This window comes from Arachis ipaensis, chromosome B10 (genome assembly GCF_000816755.2).
Source record: "Arachis ipaensis cultivar K30076 chromosome B10, Araip1.1, whole genome shotgun sequence".
NCBI lineage: Eukaryota > Viridiplantae > Streptophyta > Magnoliopsida > Fabales > Fabaceae > Arachis > Arachis ipaensis.
Genome location: NC_029794.2, coordinates 7658426 through 7672215, shown reverse-complemented (window position 1 = coordinate 7672215; position 13790 = coordinate 7658426). Strand labels below are relative to the sequence as shown.

The 13790-nt window shown below is 40.9% G+C and overlaps 1 protein-coding gene across 1 annotated transcript; it reads left to right on the top strand.

The window, feature by feature from the left end:
• On the top strand, positions 2772–4328 carry LOC110268332. Its single transcript, XM_021114411.1, has 3 exons — positions 2772–3120; positions 3189–3513; positions 3764–4328. Exons 1-3 carry the CDS (start codon positions 2772–2774, stop codon positions 4326–4328), a joined length of 1239 nt encoding a protein of 412 aa, XP_020970070.1.

The following is a 13790-nucleotide window of genomic DNA, read 5'->3' as shown; positions in this document are numbered from 1 at the left end:
CTCATTCCACCCATGATAGTTCAGAAGGCCGCGGGGAGACCAGGAGAGATAGAGGAAAGAAGCGACGGGACCCCATCATTATGGGCACAACTCCTTTCCACCCCTCGATCCTCAAGGTCCGGCTGCCGAAAAACTTCAACAAGCCCACGAACATGTATGACGGGACGAAGGACCCCTAAGAACATCTGACGACCTTCGAGGCCAGGATGAACCTGGAAGGTGTTGGTGACGCCGTCAGGTGCTGAGCTTTCCCGGTAACTCTGGCAGGTCCCGTGATACGGTGGTTTAACGCGCTCCCGAAAGAGTCCATTACGGCCTATGCGGATATTTCTCGTAGTTTCTTGGCGCAGTTCCCCACGGGCATAGTTAAAGCTAAGCATCCGATCAATCTGTTGGGGGTCACCCAATGTACAGGCGAGTCGACGAAGAAATTTCTCGACCGATTCAATGATGAATGTCGACGACTTGATGGACTCCGTAGCGAGCCTATTCCTGACAAATGGCCTGTTGAACGAAGACTTTAGAAAACACCTCACCACCAAGCCTGTTTGGACCATGCAAGAAATCCAAAATGTGGCAAGGGAGTATATCAACGATGAGGAGGTTAGTCATGTGGTGGCAGCCAATAAACGACAGCCACCCAACCTGCTAGCTCGTCACCCCGGGTATGCGAAAAAGCCAAAGGAGACGCCAAAGGAAGGAACATCGGGAAAGCCGTACAAGCCGTTTCCCCGAGTAGGCAAGTTCACTAATTATACCCCTCTTACGGCACCTATCGTGGAAGTTTACCAGCAAATTGCAGACAAAGGCATCCTGTCGAAACCTTGGCAGTTGAAAGATAGAACAGAAGGAAACAAAATCCTATACGGCGACTATCATAAGGGTTTTGGCCATAAAACTCAGGACTGCTTTAATCTAAAGGATGCTCTCGAGCAAGCCATTCGGGAGGGCAAGCTGACCGAGTTTTCACAGTTCATACGAGAACCCAGAAGGAGAGAGGGGGAATGGTCCGAGGAGGATCGCAGTCAAGTTGTAAAGCCAAGGCAAGGGCCCTCTGAGAACACTGACAACGCTCCAACCATAGTCATTAATGTGGTGGTGCGGATAGACGCACCACCCAAGTGAAAATCAGCAACAAAAAAGGATGCTAAAGTCCTAGCCGCCTCCTTGGGAAATCCCAAGGCCAAACCTACAGAGCTTCTCGAGATATCTTTTGGCCCGGAAGATTGATGGTGCCACGAACTCCCCGAGAACCCACCCATGGTGATCACGGAAATAATTGGGATAGGCCTGGTCAAACGAATCCTAGTGGACACCAGAGCTGACTCGAACATTATATTCAGGAATGTGTTCGACGCCCTAGGGCTCAAAGAAACCGACCTTAGAACCCACCAACACGGGGTTGTTGGCTTGGGTGATAACTACATAAGGCCTGACGGGTTAATTGCACTCTCTATCTGTGTGGAACTGGGGAGAGCAAAAGGTCAGTAATGGCAGAGTTTGTGGTCCTGAGGGACTCTACTGCCCTATAATATCATCTTGGAAAGGAGAACTATCAACGAGTTCTCAGCTATCATATATATGAAGTTACTGACAATGAAGTTTGTGATGGATAGCGGAACCATAGGTTCCATCCAAGGAGACCTGGAAATGGCGATCGCTTGCGACAACGCCAGTCTCTCATTAGGGAAGAAGCCAAAAGAGGCAGCCGGTGTGTTCCTGGTGGATTTGGATGCGAGGATTGATGATAAGCCGAGGCCAGAGCCTCAGGGAGATCTGGGAAAGTTCCAAGTGGGAGACACAGAGGACAAGTTCACTTTCCTGAATCAAAACCTCCCCCACGAATTAAAGGAACCTCTCATCGAGGCCGTCGGAGCAAACAGTGACTTGTTTGCCTGGATCCCAGCCGACATGCCAGGGGTCGACCCCGATTTCATGTCGCACTACCTGGCCATGAAACCAGACGCCAAGCCAGTAGCGCAACGACGAAGAAAAATGTCGATGGAGAGAGCTAACGCGGTGGCTAAACAAACGGCCAGCCTGTTAGAAGTCGGCTTCATAAGGGAATTGGAATACTCGACGTGGCTCTCCAATGTGGTCCTTGGGGAAGTGGAAAATGTGTGTGGATTACTCAAATCTTAATAAAGCATGCCCAAAAGACTCTCTCTCTCTCTCTCTCTCTCTCTCATATTGATGCCCTGGTAGACGCAGTTGTGGGGTACCGATTTCTAAACTTCATAGACACGTACTCCAGATACAATCAGATCCCGATGCACCATCCTGATGAGAAAAAAATGGCGTTCATAACATCGACTGGAACCTATTGCTACAGAGTCATGCCGTTCGGGCTGAAGAATGCAGGAGCCACCTACCAAAGGATGGTGAGTAAGGTCTTCAAGAATCTTATCGGCAAAACGGTCAAAGTGTACATTGACGATGTCTTGGCTAAGACAGCTGAGTCAGGCGACCTAGTGGCCGACCTCGAAGCCATCTTAAAGTCGCTCTGAAAGCATAACATGAGGTTGAACCTTTGAAATATGCGTTCACTATGGAGGCAGGAAAGTTTTTGGGCTTTATGATCACACAGGGGGGGGAGGGGGTTGAAGCCAACCCAGAAAAATACGAAGCCATCCTTCGAATGACAAGCCCAAGCTGTGTTAAGGATGTGAAAAGATTGGCCAGTAGGCTTACGGCTTTGTCTCGTTTCCTTGGAGCATCGACAGCAAAGGCCATCCCGTTCTTCAATCTAACGGAAAAGGAATAGCCTTTGAATGGACCCCAGCTTACGAGGAAGCCTTCAACTATTTCAAGAAGATTCTGTCGGAACCACCTATTCTCGGGAAGCCGAAAGTAGGAGAGACCCTATACCTTTATCTAGCCGTAAAGGAGGAGGCCATGGCAGCTGTCCTGATTCGGGAAGAAGACAAATTCCAGTAACCTGTGTACTTCATCAGCAAGGTGCTCTAGGGGCGGAGCTTAGGTACACTAAGTTGGAAAAGCTAGCCTATGCTTTATTAATCTCCTCTCAGAGGTTAAGACAATACTTCCAAGGTCACCCAATCAAGTTGAGAACTGACCAAGCCATCCGCCAGATCCTGCAGAAACCTAACCTAGCGGGCCGTATGATGGCTTGGGCGATAAAGTTATCCCAGTACGACATCTAATACGAGCCTCGACATGCAATCAAGGATCAAGCAATGGTCTTGGTAGAAGTAACTGGGAATTCTTCCGAAAATTCGAGCATACATGGAAGCTCCATGTAGACAGAGCATCCAACCAGGCGTCCGAGGGAGCCGAGATCATTTTGGAAAGTTCGGAAGGTGTGACCTACGAGCAGTCAATTAAATTCGAGTTTCCGGTCTCCAATAATCAGGCTGAGTACGAGGCCCTGATAAGGGGATTGACCTTAGCTAAAGAGGTTGGAACAACAAGGTTCGAAGTCAACAGCGACTCGCAGATTATAACTTTTCAAGTTAACGGAACTTACCAAGTTAGAGACCCTTTGCTGCAAAAGTACTTGGAAAGAGTAAAAAAAGTTATGTGAGGATTTTAAAGATGTGGCGATTCAGCATGTACCCAGAGAGAGGAACGCCAGAGCCGACCTCCTGTCTAAGTGAGCACGAAACCTGGCACGGGAAACCAATCCTTAATCCAAGGATTAGTAAAGGAGCCATCGGTGTCCCTTGCGTGACCCAAGTGCCAAACCTTCCCTCATGGATGGACCTAATTCACCATTTCCTGGAAGATGGGGTGCTTCCTGAAGACGAAAAAGAAGCCAAAGTCATAAGAGCGAATCTGCCAGGTATGCAGTAATACAGGGACAACTGTACAAATGGGGACTCAACCAACCCCTGCTGAAGTGCCTACACCCCGACCAAACGGACTACGTTCTAAGCGAAGTCCATGAGAGGTGTTGTGGCTATCACATCGGAGGGAAGACACTAGTAAGAAAGCTCGTGAGAGCCGGGTATTATTGGCCTTCTATGATGATAGGTGCCCAAAAACTCGTGAGAAAATGCAAGAAGTGTCAAGAGAATGCGAACTTTCATAAGGCTCCAGCGGAGGAGCTGAGTTCCATGTTGGCCTCCCAACCCTTTTCCTGGTGGGGAGTTGACCTCTTGGGTCCATTCCCAGTATCCCCAAGGAAATTAAAATATCTCAGAGTGGCCATCGATTACTACACCAAGTGGGTGGAAGCAGAGCCGTTAGTCAGCATATCATCGGTAAATTGTCGGAAGTTCTTGTGGAGGCAGGTGATCTCCAGGTTTGGAATCCCAAAGACCGTGATCTTAGATAATGGGACACAGTTCGCTAACAAAAAGTTTTGAGAATTCTTATCTGGGATGGGAATCAAACAAAAGTTTTTCTCAGTGGAACATCCACAGGGCAACAGTCAAGTCGAGGCGGCGAACAAGATCATACTCAATGGGTTGAAAAAGTGCCTGGATCAGAGAAAGGGCTCTTGGGTAGACGAGCTAGCATCAGTCCTATGTTCTTATAGGGCAACGCCGCAATCTTCCACCAGAGAGACACCCTTCCGGCTTACATACAGGGTCGATGTGGTTATCCTTATGGAAATCGGAGAACCAAGCCCTAGGCTACTCCTCGGTGGGGGCACTGAAGCAATCGAAAAATATCTAATCGATAAAACGAGGGAAATGACCCACTTATCGGAAGCTTCACTAAAACAGAGGATAGCCTTGCGCTATAACAGCAAAGTGCTGAACAGGAACTTTGAGGAAGGGGATTTGGTGTTTCGGCGTAATGACATCAGTCGCCGACCCCAGGAGAAGGTAAGCTAATAGCTAATTGGGAAGGCCCGTACAGAGTAAAGGAAGTCCTCGGGAAGGGAGCTTACAAGCTAGAACGATTGGATGGGAGCGATATCCCGAGAACGTGGAATATGGCAAACTTGAAGAGGTTCTACTCCTGATAGGCGAGTTCCCGGTTTGACGGTTTTGTTTCCTTTACCTTTTATTTCAATTGTCATTTTCTTTTTACTCTACCATTCCTGTGATTGAATACCTTCTCTTTCAAACATGTATGTACTTCTGTTTATCTATCAAAAAATCTTTTGAGTCCTTGGACCCCGAAATTGGATAGGGGATAAAGGTTGGAATTTCACCTACCTCACAAGCAATCTTTGATCGAGTCTTCCATCTGGGCCATAATTAGCTGCAATAAATGCAATAAAAGAATACGCTCTTTCGCATTAGGAAGGGAAGTGAACGCCTGGCCTCTTTTGTTGCTCTGGGTTAGCTCTTTTCTTTTGTAGCTCTAGTCAGTGTATAACTCCTATTAAGGAAGCGCGCAGCACTCAAATCAAAATCATCCTTACCTAAAATTTGGATAAAAAATGCATTTCTTTTTTATTTCGAATAGTATTCTCTATAGGATTCTGAAATGTTTAAAGTTTTCAATGTGAGAGGTACCTTTCTCCCTACCTTCTTCTCGAGGTTACGGTAAAGGGGTGTGATAAGGCCTACCGTTGAGAAATGAAATAACACCAACTTTTCTTTTTAAAAAAGTTGTTCCAAGCTTATCGTTGTTTTAGCGGCAGCCCAGGATTGATCACCCCGGGAGCCAAAATGGTTACAATTAACGGATATCCAATGGATAGTGACTTACGACACGACGGCCAAGTAGAAAAGCAATGGATAAATAATACGAATGAAAACGATAGCTAAAAAAGGCATCACGTCAGCCTATTAATAATCTAGGGTCAAGTCACGACAACAATTTAAAGACAAGATTGTTCAAAATTACAAGTCAAGGCACCACATCGGCCCGATAAGTTAAAACAAGCAGAAAGCAAACTGGGGATGTCCACGATCTTCCAATCTTGCACCATTTTGAAGGCTCCAATCAGTGAAGTGTCAAAGTCGGGAGCAAGGACAAAGACCTGAGCTTTGATTCCCTCCTTGGTGTCCTTAACGACCTTCTGAGCATCTTTCATAACTTCCTTGTTTTTCTTCTTCAAAGCTAGGGCCTCTTGTTTGGCTACCTCATTTAACCTCGCAGCGTTGGCAGCCTTCTTTTCCAGCTCTTTAACTTTCCCTTCTAACTCCTTCACCTTTGCCTCCGCAGCCATGGCCTCACCACGGGCGCTGTTCAGCTGGCTCGAAAGAGAGAGGTCGCACTCCACTAGACGATTGATCTCAACAGTGCTTTCCTCGACTATTTTCTCTACCTCAGCAAGGCGGGTCTTGAGCGACTCCTCCTGAGCCTTCAGCTGGGCAATATCTCTTTGGGCAGCCCTAAGTTTACCCTCTGCCAGTTGGCTTTGGGCCAGCACGGGTTCCACCTTTCTTGTGATAGCGGATGCCTAAAGAAGGCTATGGTAGGTCCATCTCGCCTGGGCGGCGAGGTCCTCATTCTGGAAGAACTCATCCGTGTTGGGGAGAAGCTGGATGTCGATGAAACGACCAGCGTCGAAATTTCTCTCCATGACGGTCAGGGTCTTGCTGGAGCCAGAGTTTGTTTTTCTTTTCTTGGGAGTAGAGACGATGATCAGCTCATGATCATCTCCCTCATTCTCAACCCCCACCTGACCCTGGCCAGGCTCATGATGAGCGGATATTTTATACGCTTTTTGGCATCATTTTCATATACTTTTTAGTATGTTTTATTTAAGTTTTATTAAGTTTTCGTAGGTTTTAGTGTAAAATTCACATTTTTGGATTCTACTATGAGTTTGAGTGTTTTTATGCAATTTCAGGTATTTTCTGGCTGAAATTGAGGAGCTGGAGCAAAAGTCTGATTCAGAAGTAGAGAAGGTGCTGCATATGCTGTTCGGATCTGACCTCCTTGCACTCGAAAGAGCTCACATCTAGGGCTTTCCAGAAATATATAATAGTCCATACTTTGCTTCAGAATTGAAGGTCCAAAACTGGCATTCAACGCCAGCCATCTACCCCAGTCCAGGCGTCCAATGCCCAAAGGAGAAGAAACCAGCGTCCAACGCCCAAGAAGGACCCTCTAGCCAGCGTTCAACGCCCTAGAGGCCTCCTAGCACGTGGATCTCAATCAAGATCAACCCAAACACTCATCTAGTGGGCTCCAGAAGTGGATTTTTGCACTAAAAGACTGTTTTACCCTTCTTATATAATCCTTAGTCATTAGTTTAATATTTAAAGCAGAAGATCACTCTTGTTTAAGGATTTTTTTGATCTTCCACCACTTTTACACATTTATCATTGTATTTTCTGTCAGTATGAGTTTCTAAATCTCCTAGGTTGAGGGGAGTAGCTCTACTGAGTTTTATGGATTAATAAAGTACCACTGTTCTTTCTCAATTCGTGTTTAATTCTCTATTCTAAGATGTATATTCGTTCTTCATCATTATGAATGCGTTGAACCGGCACACGGTTATCTCATTTTACATGGGTTCAGAGTGAGTCTTTCATCGGACAATGATGAACCGCTAGCTTGATTATACATCTCTTAGACAGCTAATCCACGACTTTGTTGGGGACTTCTCGAGACACCAATTTAGCCGAGGTATGGGGAGATTAGAGTCTTTATGGTAGAGGCTAGAACCAAAGGCACAACATTCTCTGATCCGGAAGATTCGACCTTGTCTGTGGCATTTTGAGTATGATCACTAAGGGGAATGAACTGCAGGAGCTTCACCCTCAATCAGAATGGATCCACACTAACCCTGGAGTTTAGATCTGGAGGAGCATTGGCGACCTCTCAACCGGCGTTGATCACATACAGCTTGCCATAGAAGTAATCACTCACAGTTGAAGAAGACAGTAAGACCGGATTAATCTAGAAGAACAAGGCATCTCCAAGCCTTAACCATCTTCTTATCACTGGTTATAATCAAACATAGTAATTCCATCTTATTTTCTTTTTATGCGTTTAAACAAATCTAACAACTCTTCTATCCGACTGACTAACATCTACAAGATAACCATAGCTTGCTTCAAACCACAGTTCTCGTGAGATCGACCCTGACTCACCTCAGGTATTACTTGAACGACCTAGTGCACTTGCTGGTTCAGTTGTACGAAGTGTGAGAATTCATGCACCAAGTTTTTGGCACCGTTGTCAGGGATTGTTCAAGTTTGGACAACTAACAGATTATCTTGTTGCTTAGATTAGGTATTGTCTTTAATTTTGTTAGAGTCTTTTATTTTATTTTCTTTTTTTTCCAAAAATAAAAAATTTTGCAAAAAAATCTTTCAAAACCTTTTCTGTTTTTGGCTATGTATTTTCTTTTGAGTTTCTTACTTTGAGTCTTACATGTTTCTTGTTTTCTTTATCAAAAATTTTTCAAGAACCTTTTCTTTTCTTTATTTAATCTTTGTTTTTGGTTCGAGTCTTTTGTTGGTGTTCTTATTGAATTTTCGAATTTTCTTGACTCTTTTTCTAAAAAGTTTCAAAATTAGTATCTTTTGTTTGAGTCTTGTGTCTTTTCTTTTAAAAAATTTCAAAATTTGTGTCTTTGGTTTTCAAAAATTTTAAGTTTGATGTCTTTTGCATGTTCTTGTTTTCTTTGAATTCCTTGAGTTTTGTTCTTGGTGTTCTTCTTGATCATTAAAGTGTTCTTGTTTTTCTTCTTGTTTTGATCTTAAAAGTTTTAAGTTTGGTGTCTTTTGGTATTTTTCCTTTCAATTTTCGAAAATTTAGTGTCTTAGATCTAAAAATTTTAAATTTGGTGTCATTTTGTTGTTTTTCTCTTTCTTCATTAAATTAAAAAATATATATATTTTCTTATCTTTATCTCAATTTTCGAAAATCTTAACAAATTTTTCAAATTTTAATTTCAAAATCATCATCTTGTCTTGTCTTAGTTTTAAATTTCAAAATCAAATCTTTTCAAAATCATATCTTTTTCAAATTACTATCTTATCTTTTTATCTTTCTTTAAAATTCAAAAATCTTATTTTATCTTATTTCAATTTCAAATTTTAAAATTCAAATTCAAAATTCAAAATTAAAATTTCAAAATTCAAATTTCAAAATCAAATCTTTTTCAAAAATCAAATTTCAAATATTATCTTTTTCAAATCTTTTTTCAAATCTTTTCAAATTCTTATCTTATCTTTTCTAATTTCAAAATTCAAAATCAAATCTTTTTAAAATATTTTCAATTTCTATCTTATCTTTTCTAATTTGAAATTTTAAATTCAAATATTTTCTAATCTTCTATCTTATCCTGTTTTTAAATCTTTCTTAATTAGTTACTTGTTTTCTCTTTTTTCTTTTTCAAAACTTCCTAACTACTTCTTATCTCTTCTAATTTTCAAAATTTCTTCTTCTATTTCTCTCTCTTCTTTTTTGAAATTCATCAATTAATTTTTAAATCTTTTTAGTTAATTAACTTTAATTTCGAATTTAATAAATAAATAAAATAAAAACAAAAATATTTTAATTCTTGTTTCTCTTTTTACTTCTAATTTTTGAATTCTTCCTCTTTCTTATTCGAATTCTTCTTCTCTCACTTCTTCTATTTTCATTCTTCTTTCTTTTATCCCTCACATCTCACTGGGAGTTCTCTGTCCTCTGGCATAGAAGCTTCCTTTCTTGTTGTATTTGTGTTTTCTTGTTTATGACCAGAAACAGAGACAAAGGACATCTCTTTGATCCTGATCCTGAACCTGAGAAGACCCTAAGGAGGCGCCTACAACAAGTTAGAGCACAACACTCTGGAGGGAACCTCATAGATCTATTCGAACGAGAAACAAGAAATATAGACATGGCAGACAATGCTAATGGTGGAGGAAAAGCAAGAAAGATTCTTGGAGCCTATACTGCACCCAATTCTGATTTCTATGGGCGCAGCATATCCATCCCTGCTATCAATGCCACCAACTTTGAGCTGAAACCTCAACTGGTGACCTTAGTTTAATAGAACTGCCAGTACCATAGACTTCTACAAGAAGATCCAAATAAATTCTTATCTGACTTCTTGCAGATATGTGACACAGTCAAGACCAATGGAGTGAGTCTTGAGGTCTATAAACTTATGCTCTTTCCTTTTGTTGTAAGAGACAGAGCTAGAGTGTGGTTAGATTCTCAACCTAAAGAGAGTCTTGACACATGGGAGAAGGTGGTCAATGTATTCTTGACCAAGTTTTTCCCACCTCAAAAGTTAAGCAGACTTAGGGTGGAAGTTCAAACCTTCAGACAAAAAGAGGATGAATCCCTCTATGAAGCTTGGGAGAGATACAAGCAACTTATCAGAAGATGTCCTCCCAACATGATCTCAGACTAGACCACACTAGACATCTTCTATGATGGCCTTTCTGAGATATCCAAGATGTCACTGGATAACTCTGCTGGTGGATCACTCCACTGGAAGAAAATGCCTGAAGAGGCAAGAGAACTCATTGACATGGTTACAAACAACTAATTTATGTACATTTCTGAAAGAAACCCTGTAAGTAATTGGGTACTTCAGAAGAAAGGAGTTCTTGAAGTTGACACTCTAAATGCCATATTGGCTCAGAATAAGATCTTGACCTAGCAGGTCAATATGATCTCTCAATATTTGACTGGAATACAAAGAAAGATGATGGTTCTTGATATGGATAGAGAGGTGGTGGTTCTTGGTATGAATATAGAGCATTGAAGTTTCTTTGGTTTTGACTTTGCCAACCAAAATTCGGGTAGTTCCTCCATCCACAATAATAAGAATCACTCCTTGGGTGTGAGTAATAACCCATGTGATCTCTCTCCATTATGTTTCCTTAGCACAAAGCACCAAACAGAATTAAATGCACCATGTGGTAAATAGACAAGCAAAGAAGAAAGAACATAAAGAAAAATAAAATAAAATATAAAAAAATAAAATAAAGAAAATAAACTGAATAATTAAGAAAATAAAATAACTAATAAGCAGAAAGGAGTATAAAATTTAAACTCAATAAGTAAAATAACTAGGAAGAATAAAACAACTAAGGGGACACCAAACTTAATTTCAGAAATTAAGAGAATTTTTTTTAAATAAAATAAATCAAATTTTTTTTGAAAATTTAAAGAAATAAATTAAATGAAATTAAAGCAAAAACGCCTAATCTAAGAAATCAAACAACCAGTAGTTGTCAATCACAGTTAATCCCCAGTAACGGCGCTAAAAATTTGGTGCAAAATTTATAACCCACAAACTAACCGGCAAGTGCACTGGGTCGTACCAAGTAATACCTCAGGTGAGTGAGGGTCGATCCCACGAGGATTGATGGACTAAGCAACAATAATTGAATGATTTACTTAGTTAGACAAACAGAAAAGAGTGTTGAGAGTTCAAATGCATCAAATAGTAATTCAACAAATCAGAAAAAAAGCAGTAAATTGAGGTGAAATATATATGGAGAAAATAGTTAAGGCTTCAGAGATATCTATCTTCCGGATTGACTTTTCTTACTAACTATTTTAATCATGCAAGATTCAATTCATGGCAAATTATACGTGACTAAATCCTAATTCCTTTGACCTTTTTAGTCTCCTCTAACCTTTATCAACCACCAATTCCTTGGTCACTTAATTCCAATTAGAGGGTAAAGTTCAATGCTAGTTTATATGCCAAAAACTCTAATTACCCAAATATAAGAGGGTTATATATCACGTATCCCGTTAAGTCCAGATAATTAGAAATTTAGGAGAAATTTTTTTCAAGCTATTGTTTAAATAAAGAGCTTTTCCAAGTTATACAAGAACTCAATTAGAACAACGGTCATACTTCCGTTCCACCCAGATTCATAAGATAAAGAACGAAAATAATTCTTGAAATAAAAATCAGTACATGAATTAAAATATAAAAATAATAGTATCAATCCATACAATAGATAGAGCTTCTAACCTTAACAATAGAGGTTTAGTTGCTCATGGTTCAGAGAGAAAGCAAGGATTCTGAAAAACTGTAAAGTGCGGAATGAGGTAAAAGAGAGGAGAAGAGCTCGAAGGGCTGATTCTTTTTCCTTTTATATCTAATCCTAATTAATGTAAATTATATTTTCTAGAACTAAATAATATATTTTCCTATTTCAAAATAAAATAAAGTTTAAATCAAAATTAATTCAATACATCTCGTGCAGCCTTGTATGACGAATGAGGACCACCAATTTTGCTATGTGTGGTGCCAAACTTGGGGAATCCAAGTTTGGCTTCAACACATTAGAATGCATTCTTCAAGTCTCCATTGCTGGCGCCAAACTTCAAGTGATCCGCATGCATTCCTTGGAGTTTCTTTGTTGGCGCCAAACTTGAGGTATCTCAAGTTTGACTTTATCAAGTCCGTGTGTTTTTTCCAACTCTTCTTAGCTGGCATCAAACTTGAGGTATCTCAAGTTTGGCTTCATCAAGCCAACATGCTTTCCATAGAGAATGAGTGTGTGGCGCCAAACTTAAGGTATCTCAAGTTTGGCTTCAACCTGTCCGAAAGTAATAGGGCTTGTGTAGTGCTCCTGGCGCCAAACTTGGCTTCTCCAAGTTTGTCGCCACCTCTTGGTTTTGCGGCGACTTCGTTTCTTCATACAAAGTCTGTCAAATTCGTCCAAAATACTAGCTGAAATAAACATAATTGTATCCAACTCAAAGTAGCATTCATAGTGGCTAAAAGATATTTAAATCTTGATTAAACTTAATGATTCAAATGCAAATTCACTAGGAAAAGATAGAAAAGATGCTCACACATCAACAACACTCAAGAAGCTTCTTCTAAAGCTTATGATCCTAACCAACCCACCATGGAAGAGGTGAATTACATGGGAGAACCCTATGGAAACACCTACAAGCTCTCATGGAGGAATCATCCTAACCTTTCATGGAAGGATTAACAGAAACCTCTGTAAGGCTTCAACAACAGCCAAGGTGGAAGAAACTAAAATAGGTTCAACAACAGACCACCATTCCCATCTTCTCAAGGGAATATGGAGACTCCTAAGCAGAGCCTTTCTGACTTAGTTACTATAGTCTCCAACCTCTCTAAGACCACTCATAGTTTCATAACTGAAACAAGGTCATCCATCAGAAACTTGGAAGTACAAGTTGGTCAACTGAGTAAGAGAATCCCTAAGACTCCTCCTAACACTCTTCCTAGTAACACTGAAGTAAACCCAAGAGAAGAGTGCAAGGCCATCTCCACAGAGGCTGAGGTCAAATCTGGAGAGACTGGGATCACGTTGAACGCCAGTAAAGAGCATATCATTGGGCGTTCAACGCCCAACTTGGCACCAAAGCTGGCGCTAAACGCCAGTGAGGAAGTCCTCACTGGGCGTTCAATGATGACAAGTCATCTTATGCTAGCTTTTCAAGCATTTTTCACTTGTTTCATTAGGTTTTATGCACTTTCTTGCATTAGAAGTAAGTAATTTGGAGTGGATTTGCATGGTTTTGTTGAATCAATCAACCATCCTTTATTTGACACTAAATCATGAGGTTTAAGCTAGAATTAGTTGGTTTTTGAATGATATATAAACCTTGTGAACTTGGTGATGCTTTGATTGGTTGTTTTGATTACTTGTAGGTGAAAAAAATGGCGACAAAAGGAATTTTTGGCACGCTTTTAAAGTTAAAGCACACTTTGGACCTTAGGCCACGCTTTGGAAAGCGTGACCCAAGGCACAAAAGCGTCACGCATTAAGGAAACAGAAGCTTGGCACCAAACTAAACAAGGCCAAGGAAGCACCAAGGGAGCAAGGCCTATGGCGCTAAGTGAACTCACTTAACTTAGCGCCACAAGAACCAAAGAAAGCATAGCGTTAAGTTGGTGTACTTAACTGAGCGCCCAAGGAAGCAAGCAAAATCAATAGCGCTCAGTTAACTAAGTTAACTTTTTCATG

Bases quoted from the DNA above. Each gene is read 5' to 3' on its own strand.
- LOC110268332 (XM_021114411.1), top strand. From the start codon at position 2,772: ATGGACCCCAGCTTACGAGGAAGCCTTCAACTATTTCAAGAAGATTCT. The intron at 3,121-3,188 runs GTATGATGGCTT...CATGCAATCAAG, and splicing joins GAAACCTAACCTAGCGGGCC to GATCAAGCAATGGTCTTGGT. The intron at 3,514-3,763 runs GTACTTGGAAAG...TGCTTCCTGAAG, and splicing joins AGAGACCCTTTGCTGCAAAA to ACGAAAAAGAAGCCAAAGTC.